We start from the raw sequence: 23,463 nt of genomic DNA, 5'->3' as shown, positions 1-23,463 counted from the left end.
ATGTCGGAGCGTCTGGAGACCAGCACCTCTCCGAAGTAAACGAGCACACAGAAGTGATGTCAAAGACCTCAAGATACCCCAGACGCTTCCCCGGAGTGACCACCGTAAAGCCTCGTTGGTGGCCATCCACAGCTGCCAGAAGTGAGGCCTCCGCCGCCGACCTCGGAAATCGAGCCCGGGGCTCGGCTGGAGCGGAGGCCTCCGCAACCGTGACACAGTTCACGGACTTGTTTCAGCCGGCAGCCCGGCCCTCCAGGATTAAGTGTCGGCTTCGGGGCCCGACCCAATCGACAGCCCGGGCCCCCGGCAGTTGGAAGTGGCAGCGGAGCCTCCCCCGTCACTCGGCCCGACCTGGAGCGCCCGACGATGCGATCAACTGATCGCGTCGCGTCCACCAACCTCAAAGAGCTGCCAACAACACACTGCATCGATGGAAATCTGGAAAGATGCACAAATTACCGAGGAAGCATGGGAAAAGAGCTGGGTTGCTGGTCGGATTGAAGCGGAGGGACTTTAGGATCCCTCTGCCCACCATCCTACTAGCCAATGTGCAAGCAATAGAGAACAAGGTGGATGATCTTAAAGGGAGACTCACCTACTGCAGGGAGATGCAGAACTCACAGAGTCCTGGCTCTCCCCTGCCACCCCTGACTGTGCCATCCGACCAGAGGGATTTTCAATCCATCGGATGGACCGCACAGCGTCTTCGGGCAAGACAAAGGGAGGTGGTGTCTGCCTACTGATCAACACTACGTGGTGCTCGGACACAGTGGCACTGACAAGCTCCTGCAGTCCAGACCTGGAACGTCTGTCGGTAAAGTGTCGTCCCTTTAATCTGCCACGGGAATTCACCTCGGTCATACTGACAGCGGTCTACATTCCCACCCCAGGCGGACGTGGATTGTGCTGTGAATACACTGTATGCCAGCATCAGTGAACTTGAGACCAGGTATCCGGAGGCTTTGCTCATTACAGCCGGGGACTTTAACCAAGCCAACCTCAGAAAAGCGCTGCCAAAGTTATACCAACATGTCTCCTGCTCCGCTAGAGGCCCGAATATACTTGACCACTGCTACACAGCAGTCAAGGAAGCCTACCGTTCCGTCCCACGACCTCACTTCGGAAAATCGGACCATCAGGCCGTACTCCTCCTCCCGGCTTACAAACAGAAACTGAAGCGGGAGGTCTCGGTGTCAAAAGTGGTGTCGTGTTGGACAGAGGGAACGGATGAGGTCCTCCGTGACTGCTTTGAATCAGTGGACTGGTTAATATTCAAGGACTCAGCAGCTAACCTCAATGAGTATGCCTCAGCTGTCATGGACTTTATCTGGAAATGCACAGAGGACTGTATGTCTCGCAAAATGATCCGGGTATTCCCTAACCGGAATCCTTGGATGAATTATGAGGTCCAGTCCCTTTTGAAGGCTAGAGCTGTGGCTTTTAGGTCCGGGGATACCAGTCGCTACATGGAATCCAGGCGTGAACTCTGGAAAGCCATTAAGGGCACCAAGAGGCAATATCGAGCCAAGTTGGAAGCTCAGGCTAACCAGAGGGATTCCAGTAGACTATGGCAGGGTCTAAATGAGATCACTGGGCACAAAGAAGAGGCTGGGAATATTAATAACTGTAGCGCTTCTCTTCCTGACTAACTTAACATATTCTACACAAGATTCGAGCAGAAGAGGGGCGTCCCGCCCCCTCTGGATGAACCAGACCTGGAGGCATCAAGATTCATCACCACCGAGGAAGACGTTAGAAGAGCCTTCCTGCAGATAAATTCAAGGAAGGTGACGGGCCCAGATGGCATCCCGGGACGGGTTCTCCGGGCCTGTGCAAGCAAGCTAGCTGGAGTGTTTGCTGACATCTTCAATTGCTCCCTGCTTCAGTCTAAGATCCCCTCGTGTTTTAAGAAGGCAACGATAATCCCGGTGCCGAAGACAAGCAAGGTGACATGCCTGAATGACTATCGACCTGTGGCTCTAACATCAATTGCTATAAAGTGCTTCAAGCGATTGGTTATGGCACACATCAACCATAACCTACCGGTCAACCTCGATGCTTTGCAATTCGCCTACCGGAGCAACAGGTCAACAGCAGATGCCATCTCTCTGGCACTACATTCCTCCTTAGAACACCTGGAGAATAAAGACAGATATGTAAGGCTCCTTTACATTGACTACCGCTCTGCCTTTAATATCATCATTCCAAATAAACTGATTCCTAAGCTCCGGAACCTGGGTCTTAGCACTCAGATCTGCAGCTGGATCTTCAACTTCCTTACAGACAGGACCCAGGCTGTAAAAATAGGGGACAAGCTCTCCTCTACAATCACTCTGAGCACTGATGCCCCACAAGGCTGTGTACTCAGCCCCCTGCTGTACTCACTGTACACCCATGATTGTGTAGCCAAGTTTCTATCAAACTCAATATATAAGTTTGCTGATGACACCACAATTGCAGGCCGTATCTTGGGTAATGATGAGTCTGAGTACAGAGAGGAAATTAAGAACCTGGTGGCATGGTGCGAAGACAATAACCTATCCCTCAATGTCAGCAAGACGAAGGAATTGTTGTTGACTTCAGAAGGAGTAGCGGACCGCACAACCTCATCTACATTGGTGGTGCGCAGGTGGAACAGGTCAAAAGCTTTAAGTTCCTCAGGGTGAATATCACAAATGACCTGACTTGGTCTAACTAAGCAGAGTCCACTGCCAAGAAGGCCCACCAGTGCCTTCACTTCTTGAAAAAGCTGAAGAAATTTGGCCCGTCCCCTAAAACCCTCACTAATTTTTATAGAAGCACTGTAGAAAGTATTCTTCTAGGGTGCATCACAACCTGGTATGGAAGTTGTCCTGTCCAAGACCGGAAGGAGCTGCAGAAGATTGTGAACATAGCCCAGCACATCACACAAACCAATCTTCCATCCTTGGACTCACTTTACACTGCACGCTGTCGGAGCAGTGCTGCCAGGATAATCAAGGACAAGACCCACCCAGCCAACACACTTTTTGTCCCTCTTCCCTCCGGGAGAAGGTTCAGGAGCTTGAAGATTCGTACGGCCAGATTTGGGAACAGCTTCTTTCCAACTGTAATAAGACTGCTGAACAGATCCTGACCCGGATCTGGGCCGTACCTTCCAAATATCCGGACCTGACTTGCACTTCCTTACTTTCCCTTTTTTATTTTCTATTTTCTAATTATGATTTATAATTTAAATTTTTATTATATTTACTTTGATTGGTACTTCAGGGAGCGCAAAGCGCAGAAACAAACATCACTGTGATGATTGTACGCTCTAGTATCAATTGTTTGGTGACAATAAAGTAAAGTATACCTTTGACAAATAAAGCGAATCTTTTTCTTCAGTCTCCATTGTGTTTGCTTGTATTGCATGACAGCCTGCTGCATCTATGGCTCATGACTCTAAATTTCCAACGACAAGGTACAAAATCCAAGGAGGTTTTTTTTAAATGAGTTTTTTAGCTTAGTTGTTTTTCTTTAACTAATTTTATTGCATTGGACTCTTGGTTCTCCAGTATTCCTAGGAAGAATTTTTTTATAATGCCTTGTTCCATGATGACAGATCAAGTAGCTGTTGAATTTTTTCTGCTATGTAGTTATTATTATGAAATTTCCTCAAAGGATGAGATTGTCCTGATGAAGATGCAGAGAGTAACTGGATGTAGCCTTGGAAGGACCAGGCAAAATGGAAAAGCCAAAGAGAGGGCATGTATTCAAACAAATATTAGTGGCGTTAGAGGATTGGGAAGCTTTCCAACTGAAGGTAACTAAAAATGTCATTAAGAAGATAAGGATGGAATATGAAAGTAAGCTAGTTAATAATATTAAAGAAGATACCAAAAATTTCTTCAGATATACAAACTGTAAAGGAGAGGCAAGAGTGGATATTGCACTGATGGAAAATGATGCCGGAGAGGTAATAATGTGGAACAACAAAAGGGCAGATGAACTGAATTAGCATTTTGCATCAGTCTTCACTGTGGAAGAGTGGTGGAAGTTCCAAGTGTCAGGGGTCAAAACAGCAGCCAATCTGGACATTGGAAGTTTTGAGAGGAGGGGATCTCAATCAGGACTACTGCCAGAGGATAGAAGGCAGCAGTGGGTTACTACAGTGAAAAAGACTAGCGACCAATCAGCATTTGGGATTGATTAGCAAATGGTTAATTTGGATGGCAGGGAAAAGCACAGCAGCCATCGTAAGAGTGGACATAATCAGAGTGATGATCGTGAGGTTTTAGCTCTTCAAAGCTTCAGTCAGAAAAAGCAAAGGAAAGCTCAAGTTTTTTTGGTTAGTTTTTTTGTATGTGCTCAGCTAGAACAGTAGAGATGCCAGGCAGCATAGTGGATGCTACTCTTGCGGGACATGGGAAGGCAGGAAGACCTCCAGTGTATCTGAAATCTACAACGGCGAGAAGCGCATCCAGCTGCAGTTTTTAACAAACCATGTTAATGACTTGGAGCTGGGACTGAATGAATTCCAGATCATTCAGGAGGATGAGGGGTGACAGATAGGACATTCAGAGAGGTAGTTACACCCAAGGTGCAGGCCATAGGAAACTGTGTGACAGTCAGGAAGAGAAAGAAGTTAAGGAGACAGTACAGAGTACCCCTGTGGCCAACGACATATATATCACTTTGGATACTCTCAGGGTGGGGGTGTTGTATGACCTAACAGAGGAAAGTCACGGTGGTCAGGTCTCTGACATTGTCTGCTTCTATGACTCAGAATTGTAAAGGGGAGAAGAGGCATGCCGTGATGATAGGGGATTTATTAGTTAGGGAAACAGACAGGAGGTTCTGTGGATGCAAATGATCCCCGGATGGTATATTATCTCCTGGGTGCCAGGGTCTGGGATATCTCAGTTCAAGTCCTAAGCATCCTTAAGTGAGAGGGTGAACAGCCAGAAGTCATGGTCCATGTAGATACCAATGAAATGGGTAGGATGAGTGGCGATATTCAGCATAGTTAAAGTTAATTTAAAGAGCAGGACCTCCAGGATTGTGATCTCAGGATTGCTACCCATGCCATGTGCTAGTGAGGCCAGAAGAGGAAAGATTATACAGTTGAAAAATGTGGCTAAATTTGGTGTAAGAGACTTGGATCATTGGGCTCTTTTCCAGGAAGGGTGAGATCTATATAGAAGGAACAGTCTGCACCTGGACAGGAGGGGACTAATATGCTAGTGGGAAGGTTTGTTGATGCTGCATGGTTGGGTTTAGACTAGAGTTGCATGAGATTGGGAACCAGAGTGTCAGAACAGTTAGTGGAGACATTGTGGAGGCAGATATTGATAAGACCTCAGATAAAGTTGGGAATCAAAGGGTTGAACATGGCATGACTAGTGTCCTGAGCTGCGTATATTTCAATGCAAGAAGTATCATAGTAAAGATGGATAATAGTGCTGAAGATGAGGTAGCTGGTTTACAAACAGTGGCAGTGTTTGGTGAGGAGAGGCTGCTGATACAGCAAAATGCAATCAGCAGGACGAGTTGCAATGTAAAAGGTGGACAAAATTTTTAAAAAAGTGAATACAGGACTAAGGTGTGGTATTTCAATGCACATAGTATATGGAATAAGGTAGATGAACTTGCAGCACTGTTGCAGATTGGCAGGTATGATGTTGTAGGCATCACAGAATCACATCTGAAAGAGGAATATAACTGGGAGCTTAAAGTTCAAGGATACACATCGTATCTAAAGGCCAGGCAGGAAGGCAGAGAGTGTGGTGTTACTCTGTTCATAAAAAAATGAAATCAAATCCTTAGAAAGAGGTAACAAAGGGTCAGAATGTGTTGCATCATTGTGGGTAGACGTAAGGAACTGCAAGGTTAAAAAGAGTCCGTTGGGAGTTATAAACATATCCCCAAACAGTCGTAAGGATGTGGTCTGCAAATGACAATGCAAAGTAGAAAATGCATGCCAAAAGGCAATGTTTCAATAGTTTCAACAGGTACATTGAATGTCAGAGAAATGTATACATTATACATCCTGAAATTCTTTTCCTTCACAAATAACCACGTAAACAAAGGAGTGCCCTAAAGAATGAATGGCAGTTAAAAGCCAGAACCCCAAAACCCACCCCAGCTCCCCTAACCCATGTATAAGCAGCAGTAAAACGACGACCTTCCCCTCCAACAGCAAAAAAGCATCAGCACCCCCCCACCGAGCACTCAAGCGTGCAGCAAAGCATCAATAAAGACACAGACGTGCATCCCAGAGACTACTCATTCACCTGGTAATTTGACATACGCAGACTCTCCCTCATAAGGGAAAAAGAGGTGTCCTCATTTCACAGCGAGAGGGGAGAAATAACAAATGTTGTTAAAAAGTCTGTTGTGTTGCTTTTTCTGAGCTCTGTTTCTGAAGAACAGCCCACCTGCCTCCAGAGCCACGAAATCCTGGAACCCTGAATGCGCGCTAGTCTTTCAGGCTGCGTCCTTGTCATATCGAACAGCGAGCAGTCATGAGACCCTGAGAGCGGGTCCCATTCCTGCAAAGAACTGAAGTCAGAGTGTAACTCCAGGTTAGGGTCTTCAAAAAGACCCTGAAAGGGAAAAATATATTAAAGATAGAAATGGAGCTGTTTCTGCAGATGCAAGCAAAGGAGTCTCCATTGGGTGCTATCATTTTCCTAAGCTCCTCCTTCAGAGTCCTCCATAACAATAGTTACAGGAGATTTCAATATGCAGGTAGATTGGGAAAATCAGGGTGGTGCTGGATCCCAAGTGGGGGTATTTCTAGAATGCCTACAAGATGACTTTTTAGAGCAGCTTGTGGCTGAGCCCCCAAGGGAATCAGCTATTCTGGATTGTGTGCTGTGCAACGAACCGGACTTGATTAGAGTTCCTAAGGTAAAAGAACCCTGATGGGAAGCTGTAGCTTATCGATCAGGGCTGCGGAAATGGTTGTGTTGAGGGCTGAATTTCCTGAGGAGGGTGGAACACCGCTGAGAGGCTAATCAGGCATCGTGGTGTCAGGAATGAAATCACCTGGCACACGCAACAGCTGCCCATATACCAAGTCAGACGTGGACAACTGCAGGTCCTCTTTTGGAGGTGTTCTGAGCCCGAGCAGGACCCATGGGAGGCAATCATGACACCACTCATCAGTCAGGGAAACCTTCAGAGCAGCAAAAGTGAAGCAGGTTGCAATGAATTGCAAAGGGGTATTGATCAGTTAGGGAGATGGGTTGAGGAATCAAACAGATTTAAATTTAGCCAAGTGTAAGGTGTTGCAATTTGGACATTCAAACCAGGGTAGGACATTTACAGTGAATGGCAGGGCACTGGAGAATGTTATGGAATACAAGAGCCTGGGAGTATAAGTACACAGTTCACTGGTAATGGCTGCATGAGTATACAGGGTGGTGAAGAATGGTGTTTAGCATACTGGACTTCAGTCAGGGCACTGAATCTAACAGCAGGGCCATTATGTTTCAGTTCTGTAAGTCACTGTTGAGGCAAGACTTGGAGTATTATGTACAGTGTTGGTTCCCTGGATCAGTCGCGATTGAGCAGCTCAGCTGTAGTTGTAACAAGGATAATAAAGGTGAGGCATTGCAGGACCAGGAGGCCAGTGTGGGTCAGAGACACTGTCAGGCGGAAGAGGGTGCAGAAGAGATTTATGAGGATTCTACCTGGATGAAAGGGGCCACGTTACAGGGAGAGTTTAGCCACACTGAATCTGTATTCCCTGGAACAGAGGAGAATGAAAGGTGACCTCATAGGTTTATAATATCATGAAGGCTGTGGATAAGGTGGATGGTCATAGTTACTCCCCCCCCCCCAACCCCCACGGTTGGGGAGTCCACAATTAGAAGGCAAGGATACAATATAAGAGAGAGGAGTTGTAAAAGAGACTGAGAGACATTATCTTCACACGGAAGGTAGTGAGCACTGGGTAAGAGCTGGTAGGGGAACAGGCAGACACCATTGCAACATTTAAAAGCATCTGCATAGTAACACTAAAGGGGGAGGTCTTCGAGGGTTACAAACCAAACTAAGGCAACTGGGAGTAGCAGGAAGGAAGCTGTGGTCAGCAGGGACCAGTAGGGCCAAAAGGCCTGGTTTATGCTGTATTACTCTATGGCCCCATAGCTCTAAAGCTGTTTGTTCAGCCTCTCTCCATAACTCAGTCTCTCAGGTCCCAGCAACAGCCTCATAAGGGTAGAAGAGGCAGATTTAACAAGTTTGACCAGTTGCAATTAGATCAGTTGTAGGGCATGGGGTGAGAGCCCGGCTGATTGGTGAACAACTTCACAGAGACATCACTGGCTCGATAAGAATAGTCAGTGACAACTCAACAGTGTTGGTTGAGTTGAAATGTGTCAAACTGCTGATGCTGGGCAGTTCTTATACAATATTGGTCAGGCGCTCAATCCCGCATATCAGAATTAGCTCAGAGGGTTGTGGAAACTATTGAACGAAAAGTGCGAGGTAGGATCACACAGTGGGGGTTGGTACCGCGGGAGGGTCACACAGTGTGAAGGCTGTATGAAGGGAGGGTCACACAATGTGAAGGCTGTATGAAGGGAGGGTCACACAGAGGGAGGGGCGTTACTGAGGGAGTGTCACACAATGTGGAGGCTGTACTAATGGAGGGTCACAGAGTGGGGGCTGGTACTGGGGCTGGTCACACTGTAAGAGCTCTTCTTCCTAAAGCTGAAAACTTTGTGGCAAAATCCTAGTTGAACAGTTCTGGAGACTGCCAGAAGGCTTTGAGACTGCGGAATGTCTTCTTGGCATTTTAAACTTTGTGGAGAGCAGGAACGTATTTATTCCATTTTATGACAGGGGAAAACCCCTCCCGTTTAGAGTGCCCAGCCCAGGGCGACTGGGTGAGGAAGACTTTGGAACACCAGAGGAAGAGAGGACTGGTCTGCGAGATGCCTTCGTTTACGCAGCGGCACGGACGGGCTGAGGTTGTTCCATCACACGGACTTTCCCGCCTATAGATGGATAACTCCCAATTTTTGCATCTGTATTTTCTCAGGAGAGAGACACAGAGTCTATAGAATTGGGGAAGAGCGGCTTTCACTATATGGACAATATCCAGATTACAGAGGAGGAGATGTTTGCTGCCTTGAAGCAAATTGGATGGATAAATCCCCAGAGCCTGACAAAGTGTTCCCTCAGATTCTCAATGGCTCCTTGACAGCGCCCTTGTGCTGGAAGGGAGTGCATCAGGGATGCTTGTCTCCGGATAGTTGTACTCTGTTTATGTGAGGTCGTTCCTGTGCCTTTTCCATAAGAGGTTGATGGGTTTGTTTCTACACAAACCAGATACGCCGGTTGACGCCGATGATGTCCTCCTCATGGTCACTGACCCTGTTGACTTGCAAAGATGTGAAACTGCCAGCAGATCTTCTCGGCTGAATCCTCTGTGTCAACTGGGAAAAGTGAGCTGGCCTCTTGGTGGGTCAGTGGCAGGTGGAGGGGTTAAGACCCTTTGCTGGAGCACATGCGCCTCTGCTACCTGTCGTTCCACTGAAGAGGCTTGGCTGGCGAACTGGGGGAGAAAAGTCTCTGCCCAGTCGAAACAGCTTTGGGGAATTTCATACCGGTGAGAGTGCTGGTAATAAAGCAGCTGGTTTCCTCCATGAACCTGCGCCATCTTGTCAATGTGGTCCAGCCACTGTTTCTGTCTCCAGGGCCCGGAGGAGGCTGGGGGACTTCTGGGGCAATCGGAGTCATTGGGTCTCTGCTGCCGTCCTGAGTCTTCCGATTGCTGAGGGTGGTCAGTCATTGATGTGCTCACGTACACAGCCGGCGGCTCCCCACATCAGGACCCTCCCTGCATCTGTACACCGAGCACCCTCGGAGATGTCATGAACCAGTGACACATTATCTCCACTGGGACACTGGCTGCAGCAGGTCACACTGCTTCAGTGGCAAACCTCAGCCATTCCACTCTGCAGGAGCATTCTCAGTTTTATCGAGAGCTGTTGCAAGTCTGGGATTTAGTCACATCTAGTCAGGGAGCTCCAGTACCAGTAGGAGATTACTGCTGTCGTGAGAGGTCTGGTTCCCATCCCATTGTGGTGGGTTCGAGAGGCTTGCGTGTCCAGAGCGTCCAAGGTGTATTAACACCTGCTCATCGGACCACAGGTCCAAGGATCCCCTCAGGAGAGGGACCCACATAATGTGAGGAACAGTGCAACAGGTTTGTAAGTTGGGTCACTAACATCCGGTCCACCTGTCCACTCTGTGGCCGAGAGGAGTCAATGTACCAGATTTATACAGAGTGTGAGAGGTTGCAGTCCCTATTTGAATATCTGAAGGGACTCTTCCCCAGGTTTCAGCTGCACTTCAGCTCTGCGCTCCTGATATACGAGCACCAAGTACGGGAGGTGGGGGGAGTGGGGGAGTGGTTGTGGGTCACTCAAAAAATCTACTAGTTGGCTTGCTCCTGGTCTGGCCGTGAAGGCCATCCACTGGACCAATAAAGGGTTCTGTCTGGGCTGACTGCCTCCCTCCTCTGGCGATGTGTTCAGGCCTGGGTGTTCTTCGAGAAGGAGCATTTGGTTGCCAGGGGTACAGTATGTAATTTCTGGAGCAGTGGGCCTCCCCAGGGATTTTGCCATTTAGACAGTAATATTTTAATTTGAACTTGTTCACTGTCTTGTAAATACTTTATCTCTGTAAATCCTGTATTTTTGTGTGAATAGTTTTGTAACAGAAAAGGGGTGGTGGAGAATGAACACTGCACTGTAGATAGTGAAGTATTTGAGAGGGACACAGTCAGAGGCACTTGTTGTTAAAGTGGAGTTTGTTGTCAGATGCACAAGTACAGGTGAGCACAGATACAATGAAAAACTTACTTGTGACAGCATCGCAGACACAGAGCATGATGTGCACAACATTCAGAGGAAAAACTAATCATACACAATTTTACAAGAAAGAATACAATTAGAACAAAAAAGTCCATTGTAATGCAAAGAGGTCACAGTGTTGTGAGTTGTGATTATGTCTGTTTAAGAGCCAAATGATTGGAGGGGAAGTAGCTGTTCCTGAAACTGGTGATGTGGGACTTCAGGCTTCTGTACCTCCAGCCTGATGGGAGCTGTGAGAAAATGGCACGGTCTGGATGGTGGGGATGTATGACGATGGACGTTATGTCTTGAGGTAGCACCTGTTGTAGAGATTTCCAATGGTCGGGAGGGATGTACCTGTGATGTATTGTGTTAAGTTCACTACTCTTATAACCAAATAACCATATAAAAATTACAGCACGGAAACAGGCCATCTCGGCCCTTCTAGTCCGTGCCGAACACTTACTCTCACCTAGTCCCACTGACTCACACTCAGCCCATAACCCTCGATTCCTTTCCTGTCCATATACCTATCCAATTTTGCTTTAAATGACAATACCGAACCTGCCTCTAACACTTCTACTGGAAGCTCATTCCACACAGCTGCCACTTTCTGAGTAAAGAAATTCCCCCTCATGATACCCTTAAACTTTTGCCCCCTAAGTCTCAACTCATGTTTGAATCTCCCCTACTCTCAATGGAAAAAGCCTATCCTCATCAACTCTATCTATCCCCCTCATAATTTTAAATACCTCTACCAAGTCCCCCATCAAACTTCCACGCTCCAAAGAATAAAGACCTAACTTGTTCAATCTTTCCCTGTAACTTAGGTGCTGAAACCCAGGTAACATTCTAGTAAATCTTCTCTGTACTCTCTCTATTTTGTTGACATCTTTCCTATAATTCGGTGACCAGAACTGTACACAATTCTCCAAATTCAGCCTTACCAATGCCTTGTACAATTTTAACATTACATCCCAACTCCTATACTCAATGCTCTGATTTATAAAGGCCAGCATACCAAAAGCTTTCTTCACCACCCTATCCACATGAGATTCCACCTTCAGGGAGCTATGCACCATTATTCCTAGATCACTCTGTTCTACTGTATTCTTCAATGCCTCACCATTTACCATGTATGTCCTATTTGGATTATTCCTTCCAAAATGTAGCACCTCACACTTTTCAGCATTAAACTCCATCTGCCATCGTTCAGCCCACTCTTCTAACTGGCCTAAATCTCTCTGTAGGTTTTGAAAACCTACTTTATTATCCACAGCGCCACCTACCTTAGTATCATTTGCATAATTACTAATCCAATTTACCACTCCATCATCCAGATCATTAATATATATGACAAACAACATTGGACCCAGTACAGATCCCTGAGGCACACCACTAGTCACCGGCCTCCAACCTGACAAATGGTTATCCACCACTACTCTCTGGCATCTCACATCCAGCCAATGTTGAATCCATTTTACTACTTCAATATTAATAATTAACGATTGAACCTTCCTAACTAACCTTCCATGCGGAACCTTGTCAAAGGCCTTACTGATTATAGACAACATCCACTGCTTTACCCTCATCAACTTTCCTTGTAACCTCTTCAAAAAATTCAATAAGATTCATCAAATATGACCTTCCATGCACAAATCCATGTTGACTGTTCCTAATCAGACCCTGTCTATCCAGATAATTATATATACCATCTCTTAGAATACTTTACATTAATTTACCCACCACTGATGTCAAACTGACAGGCCTATAATTGCTAGGTTTACTCTTAGAACCCTTTTTAAACAATGGAACCACATGAGCAATATGCCAATCCTCCGGCACCATCCTCGTTTCTAATGACATTTGAAATATTTCTGTCAGAGCCCCTGTTATTTCTACACTAACCTCCCTCAAGGTCATAGGGAATATCCTGTCAGGACCTGGACATTTATCCACTTTTATATTCTTTAAAAGCGCCAGTACTTCCTCCTCTTTAATTGTCATAGTTTCCATAACTTTCCTACTTGTTTCTCTTACCTTACACAATTCAATATCCTTCTCCTTAGTGAATACCGAAGAAAAGAAATTGTTCAAAATTTCCCCCATCTCTTTCAGCTCCACACATAGCTGTCCACTCTGATTCTCTAAGGGACCAATTTTATCCCTCACTATCCTTTTGCTATTAATAAAACTCTAGAAACCCTTTGGATTTATTTTCACCTTACTTGCCAAAGCAACCTTGTATCTTCTTTTAGCTTTTCTAATTTCTTTCTTAAGATGCTTCTTACATTCTTTATATTCCCCGAGCACCTCATTTACTCCATGCTGCCTATATTTATTGTAGATCTCTCTCTTTTTCCAAACCAAGTTTCCAATATCCCTTGAAAACCATGGCTCTCTCAAACTTTTAACTTTTCCTTTCAACTTAACAAGAACATTAAGATTCTGTACCCTCAAAATTGCACCTTTAAATGACGGCCATTTCTCTATTACATCCTTCCCATAAAACAAATTATCCCAATCCACTCCTTCTAAATCCTTTCACATCACCTCAAAGTTAGCCTTTCTCCAATCAAAAATCTCAACCTTGGGTCCAGTCCTATCCTTCTCCATAATTATATTGAAACTAATGGTATTGTGATCACTGGACCCGAAGTGCTCCTCAACACATACCTCCGTCACCTGACCTATCTCATTCCCTAACAGGAGATCCAACACTGCCCCTTCTCTAGTTGGTACCTCTATGTATTGCTGCAAAAAACTATCCTGCACAGATTTTACAAACTCCAAACCATCTATCACTTTTACAGTATGGTCTGCCCAGTCTATATGTGGAAAATTAAAATCTCCCACAATCACAACCTTGTGCTTACTACAAATATCTGCTATCTCCTTGCAAATTTGCTCCTCCAATTGTCGCTCCCCATTAGGTAGTCTATAATACACCCCTATAAGTGTTACTACACCTTTCCCATTCCTCAATTCCACCCAAATAGCCTCCCTAGACGAGCCCTCTAACCTATCCTGCCAGAGCACCACTGTAATATTTTCTCTGACAAGCAACACAACACCTTCCCCTCTTGTCCTTCCGATTCTATCACACCTGAAGCAACGAAATCCAGGAATATTTAGTTGCCAATCACACCCCTCCTGCAACCATGTTTCACTAATAGCTACAACATCATACTTCCAGGTATCAATCCATGCTATAAGCTCATCCACCTTTCTTAAAATTCTCCTAGCATTAAAATAAATGCATTTAAGAAATTTTCCACCTCTTCCTCTCTGTTTATCTCTAACAGTACAAAGAACTTTACTGTCTTCTTTTTCTTCCTTCTCCCATACATCTGTTCCTACACTCTGGTTCCCCTCCCCCCTCATATCTAGTTTAAATCCACTAGAGCCTCTCTAGCAAACCTACCTGCAAGAATATTTGTCCCCCTCCAGTTCAGATGTAAACCGTCCCACCGGAACAGGTCCCACCTTCCCTGGAAAACTGCCCAATTATTTATAAATCTGAACCCCTCCCACCTGCACCATGTCTTCAGCCACGTGTTGATCTGCACTATCTTACTATTTATAAACCCACCTGCACGTGTCACTGGTAGCAATCCTGAGATTGCTATCCTGGAGGTCCTGTCCTTTAACTTGGCACCTAGCTCCCTAAACTCACCTTTCAGGACCTCCTCACTCTTCCTACCCACGTCATTGGTCCCTACATGGACCACGACATCCGGCTGCTCACCCTCCCTCTTGAGAATACTGAGAACTCGATCCAAGATATCGTGGACCCTGGCACCAGGGAGGTAACAGACCATCCGGGATTCTCGATCTCTTCCACAGAACCTCCTATCTGTCCCCCTAACTATCGAATCCCCATCACTACTGCTCTCCTCTTTTCCCTCCTTCCCTTCTGAGCTGAGGGTCCAGTCTCAGTGCCAGAGACGCAACCACTGCAACTTGTCCCTGGTAAATCGTCCCCACCAACAGTATTCAAATCGGTATACTTATTGTTGATGGGAACGGCCATAGGGGTGCTCTGCTCTTCCTGTCTATTCCCCTTCCCTCTCCTGGCAGTCACCCAACTACCTGTCTGCTGACTCCTAGGGGTGACTATCTCCCTGCCTCTGCCTCCCGAATAATCCGAAGTTCATCCAGCTCTAGCTCCAGTTCCCTAACACGGTTTGTCAAGAGCTGCAGCTGGATGCACCTTTTGCAGGTGTAGTCATCAGGGACAACTGTGCTCGCCCTGACTTCCCAAATACTGCAAACGGAGCACTCAACTGCTTTAACTGCTGCCTCCATTACCTACTCATAAGCTAATTAGATTAATTAAAGGAGCTTACCTGGCCTTACCTCACCTGGAGTGAAGCTCGTCCTCAGCCTCTGCTCGCCTTTTATATTCCCCCGCTGATCTCAGAGGCCGACTTTCACACGCTTGCGCAGTCGTGCCCCGTTCAACCTCACCTCTGCCTGTTCTCGCCGAAGCCTGATTGAGCCAAAGCCATCCCGCTCTGCCTCAGTCCACTCTGACGATCTTTCTTTTTAAACCTTTGGCGCGCTACGTCACGCGCCTGCGCAATCTAGCCTCTTTACCGCGATCTGTTAAAAAAACAGCTTCTCTCCGAGCTTCTTTTACCGCTTCCCTCTCCGCCTCTTGCTGCGATTTAAATTTTGATAGATTCTCTTGATAGATTCTTGGTTTCCTGCAGATTCAAATCGCTGCAGTGTGATATACTGTGACATTACACGTTAACTTGGCTGCAGTATCAGCAGGGTTTTGAGGTGGGATTGCTGCGTTGTTGAATGGGACGGTCTGTGAGAATGCTGCACTGTTAGGGTGCGAACAGTCAGTACGGACCCCTGTTCCAGTCTGTCTGTCACCAGCATCTGTGGTACTCGATCACAGGGATGTCAGCATCCTTGTACCTGTGGGAGAGCCACTGAGATCACTTAGATAAAAGTGATCCACATTCATTCCTAGATCCATAAGATCTGATAGATCCAATGTAGTAGATGGACGGAAGGAGCAGAGACAGTGACACGTTGAAGAACAAACAGGAAGTGATTATTATTTTAAACAGGATCAATACCAATCAGAATGGATCACAGAATCACATACTGAGGGATATGAAATAAAAACTAAGAATAAGCTCGCCAAAGCCCAGGAATCTCGAATCCATCTGTCTGGAGACTTGAAAGATGCTGACTGTTCCCTGGTTATAGACATCAATCAGGAAGATGAAGGGCTGTACTTTTTCGGGATTGAATTTGACCAAAGGAATCATTACAGCTATCTCCCTGCTACACAGCTGCATGATTCCGGTAGGTGTTCTGTGTAGTCATTCAACAGCAGACATTCAGCAGTCAGTAGGGAATAATATACACTTGTATTAGGTCCATATTCACATCGGCACAACTACCTATTTTCAGGAAACTTCCAATTTATTCCCAATGTAGCCTCTGTACTTTCAGCATATTTACTGTTGCTATGTTATGAAAGCAAATCTATGTTCCCAATCATATTGTAGCACCAATGACATCGATATGAGAGGTTTTCAGAGTTATGTGCAGGTTCAAGGAATCATTTCTCTGTGTCAGATTTCACAGATAAACCCACGATATTCGCTGCTGAAATTGTTGAAGGAAAGTCCGTGAACATAACCTGCATCTTCAACACCACGTGTAATGGAACTTCACCCACCTTAACCTGGGTCACCCCCACGGATGTACCACCATCAGTCTCAAGCAGTGTAACTCGGTGGCACAACACTCTGACATATACTTCTGTCCTGACCATGACACCAGCGCTCAAACACCACGGGCAAAATCTCACCTGCAGAGTCAGATACCCATCTGTTTCATCGGAGCAGAGCCTCACACTAACTGTGCAGTGTAAGTATGGGGATCAGTTATCATACAGGTACAGCAATACCCTGCAGAGTACACAGAAATATTCTGCAAATTTCAGTGTGAGGATAACCAAATAATTTATTTAGTAACAACCGTTGCCCTGAATATCCATGACAAGACTATAAGACATAGGGACTGAAGTAGGCCATTTGGCCCATCGAGTTTGCTCCACCATTCAATCCTAGCTGATCCTTTTTCCTCTCCTTAGCCCCACTTTCTCGCCTCCTCTCCATAAACTTTGATGCCATGGCCAATCAAGAACTTCTCAATCTCTGCCTTAAATACACCCAATGACTTGACCTCCATAGCTGCTCGTGGTAACAAACTCATCACCCTCTAGCTAAAACACTCTCTGTTTTAAATGAAGGCTCCTCTACCCTGAGACTGTGCCCTCTTGATCTAGACTCCCCCACTGTGGGAAATATCCTTTTCACATCTACTCCGTCTAGACCTTTCAACATTCGAAAGGTTTCAGTGAGATCCCCCTCATTCTTAAAGATTGCAGCAAATACATGTAGAGAGCCATCAAACATTCCTCGCATGATAACCCTTTCATTCCCAGAATCATCCTTGTTAACCGCATCTGAAAACTCTCCAAATCCACCATATTTTTTCTTATCTGAGGAGCCCAAACTGTTCACAATGCTCAAGGTGAGGCCTCACCAATGCCTTATAAACTCTCAGCATCAATTCCCTGGTCTTATGTTCTAGACTTATTGAAATGAAAGGTAACATTGCATTTGCCTGCCTTGCTGACTCAAACTGCAAGTTAACCTTTAGATGTTCTGCACAAGGGCTCTCAAGTCCCTTTGCATCTCAGATTTTTGGAATTTTTCCCCATTTAGAAAATAATCTGCAGATAGTTGCTTCTACTAAAGTGCATGACAATGCATTTTCCAACATTATATTTCATTTGCCACTTTCTTGCCCGTTCTTCCAATCTGTCTCGTTCCTTCTGCAGCCTTCTTGTTTCACAAACGCTACCTGTGCCTCCAACAATATTCATATCATTTGCAAACTTGGCAACAAAGCCATCTATTCTATTATCTAAATCATTGATTTACGGCATAAAAAGAAACAATCCCAACACTGACCCCTGCAGAACACCACTAGTCACTGCCAGTCAACCAGAAAATGATCCTTTTATTCCCACTCGCTGCCTCCTACCAATCAGCCAATGCTCTAACCATGCTAGTAACTTGGGCTCTTAATACTATGGGCTTTTAACTTGGTAAACAGCCTCATGTGTGGCACCTTGTCAAAGGACTTTTGAAAATCCAATGTACAACATCCACTGCTTCCCCTTTATATATCCTACTTATATTCTCCTCAAAAGAATCCCAACAGCTTCATCATGTAAGAATATCCCTGAAGAAAACCATGCTGACTTTGTCCTATGTTGTCCTGAGTCACCAAGTACTCTATAACTTCATCATTAACAATTGACACCGACATCTTCCCAACCATTGAGGTTAGGCTAACTGCTCTACAATTTCCTTTCTGCTGCCGCCTCCCTCCTTTCTTAAAGAGTGGAGTGACATTTACAAATTTTCAGTCCTCTGGAGCCATGTCAGATCCCAATGATTATTGAAAGATCATTACTAATGCTTCCACGATCTGTACTGCTACCTCTTTCAGACCCCTAGGTTGCAGTTCATCTGATCCGGGTGCCTTACGTGACTTTAGGTCTTTCAGCTTTTTGAGCACCTTCTCTCTTGGAATAGTAACTGCACTCATTTCTCTTCCCTCACACCCGTAAACACCTGCCACACTGCTAGAGTCTTCTGCAATGAAGACTAATGCAAAATACTCATTTAGTTCATCTGCCATCTGCTTGTCCCCTATTATTTCTCCAGCCTCATTTTCTAACAGTTCTATATCCAATCTCATCTCTCTTTGAAAATGCTTTCTACTTGACAATGCTTTCTCTATCCACCTTGATACCGTTTGCTAGCTTTCCTTCATATTTCATAGTTTTCCTCCTAATGATTCTTTTAGTTGCTTCTGTAGGTTTTTAAAAGATTCCCAATCCTCTATCTTCCCACTAATTTTTGTTTTGTTGTATGCCCTCTTTTTAGCTTTTAAATTAGCTCTGACTTCCCTTGTCAGCCATGATTGTACTATTTTGCCATTTGAGTATTTCTTTGTTTTTGGAATACACCAATCCTGCACCTTCTTCATTTTCCCAGAAACTCAAACCATTGTTGCTCTGCTGTCATGTGTGCCAGCATCTCATTCCAATTTACTTTGGCCAACTCCTCTCTCATACCACTGTAATTTCCTTTAGAGAAATACTGCTCTGTCAGACTTTATTTTCTCCCTATCAAATTTCAAGTTGGACTCTATCATATTGTTATCACTCCATCTTAAGTGGTCCTTTACCTTAGCTCCCTGATCACCTCTGGTTCATGTACTAGGGGTGATCGATAAGTTTGTGGCCCAAGGTAGTATGAGTCAGTTTTAGAAAACCTAGCACATTTATTTTTCAACATACATTTACTCCTACATTTACACACTTAGTCCAGCGGTCGTGGAGTGTACGGAACTTGGACCTCCAGGAAGTGTCCACAGCAGGGGTGATTGATAAGTTCGTGGCCTGAGGTAGAAGAAGCTGCAGCTTTATCAAAGCAGTGCCCCCACCCTACCCCCCTCCCGACGTCCGGCAGAGCTTGTTCCCCGCTCACCGCCACCACCCAGTACCATACAGCCCGAACTCGGAGTAGGCAGCTTCTGGAGTTTGAGCAGAGGACACGGGCCGTGCGCGCAGTGACCATCTGTACACCCTTTTGTTATCTTCCCTGGAAGCTGCACTAGGAGAGTCCCCTACCTCCTCACACCTGTCTGAACACCCTGCTTTTGAATAATTGCGCGGGATGAAGCGGCAGAGCTGGACGCTCCTCGGCAGGGTGCTTGGCCTCCATTGAGACTTCATTTGGGAAACTAAACATTTCACCCACAGGCAATCCCTGCTCTTCAGGGTTTTTCCCCTTCCCGGAGGATACGCGCTCTGGTCGCGCAGCCTCAACCGGAGGAAAGTCTGTCTCCCCGCACGGCCCCGGCACTGAGGCGCCACTCACCAGCCCGGAGGCCGCCGCAGCTGCGGGCTCCTGGATGGTAGGACTGTCCTCCAGCTTTGGGGAGACATAGTCTGAGCACACGGCCTTAATCGGAGGGTAAATCTGTCCTTTCGTGTGATCCCTGGTCGCCTTCAGACCACAAATGTGCAGTGGTACGCTGACCTCCATTTCGGATGCGTCCGCTGCCTCCGGCACCACCTCCCCTTTCCCGACCGTAACTGGAGCTCCGATGCCTTGGGCCCTCCGGGTCGGGTTTTGACAGCAACTGCCCGCCCTTTTGCAGGGGAAGAAGTCTCGAGATTTTTCTTGTTTCTCTTTATCTTCCTTCCTAAACCCACTCCTCACCTTCATCCGTGCTGCGCCCATCACCGACCTCCATCGCCACAGGCACGGGGAAAAGAAGTGGGGGTGGGGGCGACAGGAGGAACAGAATGATGATGCAGCGGGGGAAGGCCCAGCCACATCAGTTTATGCCTTCGTGATCGAGTTAGCAGCCTGCTGTTTACAAATTAGTCTAAACATATCGAAAATGGAATTCCTGTTCAATTTCTCAGATGCAACAATGTATTGAAGTCCTACCCCCTCCCCCGGCATCTCAGCCATATTCTCAGCGTCATTCCTACTGACTGAAGTCGGTACAGTACATTGTACAGCATATATGTCAAACTCAAGGCCCGCGGGCCAAATCCGGCCCGCGGTGGAATTATCTTTGGCCCGCGAGATAATATCTAATTACTATTAAAGCTGGCCCCAGTAATCGAAGCGCCTATGGCGTATGATATGGCTAATGCTGAGTTTATTCAGGTACCAGGTTTTCAGGGTTTTTAGTGTTTATTCGGTTTCCCTGGTTTATTTCCTGAATATCATTAATGAATAAATTTTTCTATTAGAGCTGGTATATTGCATGCACCACCGCGAGTTCAAGTCGTTTCTGGAGGAGTTGGGTTCAGAATATAATGATTTGCCCTATCACACAGAGGTGCGATGGTTAAGTCAAGGAAAAGTGCTGAAAAGATGTTTCGAGTTGCTTGAGGAGATCTGTCAGTTCATGGAAAGCAAAGGGAAAGACACAACAGAGCTCCGGGATAAAAAGTTGCTTTGTGAAATGGCGTTTCTGTGTGACATCACGAGCCATCTCAATGCGCTCAACCTGCAGCTTCAGGGGCGGGGTCGTGTGATCACAGACATGTACGCTGCAGTGAGGGCTTTTAAAACCAAGCTGCGCCTGTGGGAGACGCAGATGTAGCAAGAAAACTTGAGCCATTTTCCGTGTTGCCAAACTATGAAAGAGCAGGATTCTACCGCAGTGTTCCCACTTGCAAAATTTGCTGGAAAAACTTAGCATACTTGGTGCCGACTTCACACGGCGATTTGCCGACTTTGAACCCCAAAAAAGCAGGCTTGAACTGCTCAATAATCCATTTGCAGCTGACGTGGAAAGCGCACCAACCAACATACAAATGGAGCTGATTGAATTCCAATGTAGTGACACACTCAAGGCAAAGTATGACTCGGTGGGCGCTGCACAGTTTCTACGTTTCATTCCCGACACAATGCCCCAGCTGCGTACCCAAGCTGCTCAAATGCTCTCTATGTTTGGCAGCACATATCTGTGTGAACAACTGTTCTCTTTGATGAAGATAAACAAAACATCACACAGGAGTCGTCTTTCTGATGACCACCTTCACTCAATTCTGAGGATTTCCTCAGCTCAGAGCCTAACTCCAAACATTGATGAACTTGCATCCAAGATGAGATGCCAAGAATCTGGCTTAGACTAGTGTGAATCACAGAGTGTTGGCCTGTGGAAAAATGTTTTCATTAGAAATTACTCCGGAAAAGCTGCAGATAAAGCCATAAGAAATAAATGCAACTGATGTTTTATTTATTTAATGTTCAATGTTGTTTTTGTAGGCAATAACCTAAGCTTTATTAGTTCCAGGTTAATATGTGTAATAAATTCATTTCAATAAGTTTTGCAATAAACGCTGAACCAGACCGGCCCTCGACTTGTACTGATTTTTAAAATTTTGGCCCACTGTGTATTTGAGTTTGACACCCCTGTTTTCAGAGCCATTAATTTGAAAGGGTGACCCACTTCGCGAGATGTACCTTCAGAGCCCGCATCCTCTGCATTCGACTGTGACCAACATCTCGGAGCTGCAGTCTGACATGACGGTCACTATTCAGTCTGAAATTCGACAGCTACACAACTCTGAACCCAACGGGGCGCCAGCAACTAATCTCTCAAAAAGCAACAGTTCAGAGAGGGAGGGAAAATAGGAGTTGATAGGCTGGGATATCCGTCTGGTTTTTAATACACCCAGTGACTTGGCTTCGACCGCCATCATTCGCAATGAATTACACAGATTCATCACCCTCTGGATAAAGAAATGCCTCCTCATCTGCTTTCTACATGGACATCCGTCTGTTCTGTGGCTGTTCCTTCTGGTCCACAGCCTACACACTATGGGAAACATTATCTCCACATCCTCTCGACATAGGCTTACAGTGTTCGATAGTTTCAATTAGATTCCTCCTCATTCTTGAAAAGTATCAGCCTAAAGCCATCAAATACTCCTTATCCACGCAAATCCACAAAGAACTATCTTCAACTCTCTCGTGCTCCGCAGATATGTCTCAACAGGCCCCACTCATTATTTAAAACTGATTTATGATCTTTTATCACAAACAAGAGAAAATCTGAAGACGCTGCAAATCTGAACAACACACACACAATTTTGGAAGAGCTCAGCAGGGCAGGCAGTATCAATGGAAGACAGTAATCGATGTTTCAGCCAGGCCTGCTGAAGGGTTTCAGCCCGAAACATCGACTGTACTTTTTCCCATAGATGCTGCCTGGCCGACTGAGCTCCTCCAGCATTTTGTGTGTGTTGTACGATCTTTTATTGCCTCAAAACTGTTGCACTGTTCACCATCTGTTTGACTTTAGACGCCCCACAGAATTTCTCAATCACTTCTACCAACAGCGTGAACAATTCCTGGATGAATATGAAGGAAGGGATTCCTACATCGATCCTCTGCTCCGTCCAGAGTTTCCCAGCATCGAACCTGAGGTGGAGACATCTCGGGGTGACACTGAACACAACAAGTTCCAGCAACAAGCTGTGGCTGGTGTTTCCTCAAGTGACACCCCAGCAGGCCGGAGACTATCAGTGTGTGGCAGAGAATAAACACGGGACAGCGGAGAGGGCCATCACCCTCAGTGTGGAGTGTAAGTGGACATTGCCCAGCACTCGTCTCTAAACACAGATGTATCATTGCACATGGGAGGAGCAGGTATTCACCGGTCCCACTCACACACGTGTGATGACACAAAGAAATGTGATGTTGTGGCGACCCACTTTCTGCGCAGGCGAACCGGCTCACAAATAGCCCGCTCGTGGGGAGAGACTTTGATACTGGACCTCTGACGTCATTTCCGCCCGGAGAGGGCGGGCACTAGGGATTAAAAGCCAGCACCGCGAAATTTTGAATAAACTAGTCTCGAAACGACCTACCGACTGCGTGTCGTTGTCTCTAGCTCTGTATGTAGTACATCGCTACGTTGGTGACCCCGACGGTCCAAACGGGATTTGGACCAAAGATGACTGACTCTTCATCTGTTCACGCAGTTT

General features: G+C 46.0%; 1 protein-coding gene across 1 annotated transcript; it reads left to right on the top strand.

The window, feature by feature from the left end:
* Positions 1-688: 688 nt before the first annotated feature.
* LOC140726574 (sialic acid-binding Ig-like lectin 12) lies at positions 689-23,092 on the top strand. Its single transcript, XM_073043177.1, has 4 exons — positions 689-814; positions 15,920-16,160; positions 16,437-16,730; positions 22,779-23,092. Exons 1-4 carry the CDS (start codon positions 689-691, stop codon positions 23,090-23,092), a joined length of 975 nt encoding a protein of 324 aa, XP_072899278.1.
* Positions 23,093-23,463: the final 371 nt, after the last annotated feature.

The sequence above is a fragment of the Hemitrygon akajei genome, chromosome 1, assembly GCF_048418815.1.
Source record: "Hemitrygon akajei chromosome 1, sHemAka1.3, whole genome shotgun sequence".
Taxonomy (NCBI): Eukaryota; Metazoa; Chordata; class Chondrichthyes; order Myliobatiformes; family Dasyatidae; genus Hemitrygon; species Hemitrygon akajei.
Note: the sequence above shows the minus strand (reverse complement) of the source record. Positions and strands in the feature narration are given on the sequence as shown.

What these genes read in the sequence shown, in the direction of transcription:
- LOC140726574 (XM_073043177.1), top strand. Translation starts at nt 689, where the DNA reads ATGGACCGCACAGCGTCTTCGGGCAAGACAAAGGGAGGTGGTGTCTGC. An exon ending in CAGACCTGGAACGTCTGTCG is followed by an intron (nt 815 to 15,919) that starts GTAAAGTGTCGT and finishes TATTTTAAACAG; the next exon opens with GATCAATACCAATCAGAATG. An exon ending in TACACAGCTGCATGATTCCG is followed by an intron (nt 16,161 to 16,436) that starts GTAGGTGTTCTG and finishes TCTCTGTGTCAG; the next exon opens with ATTTCACAGATAAACCCACG.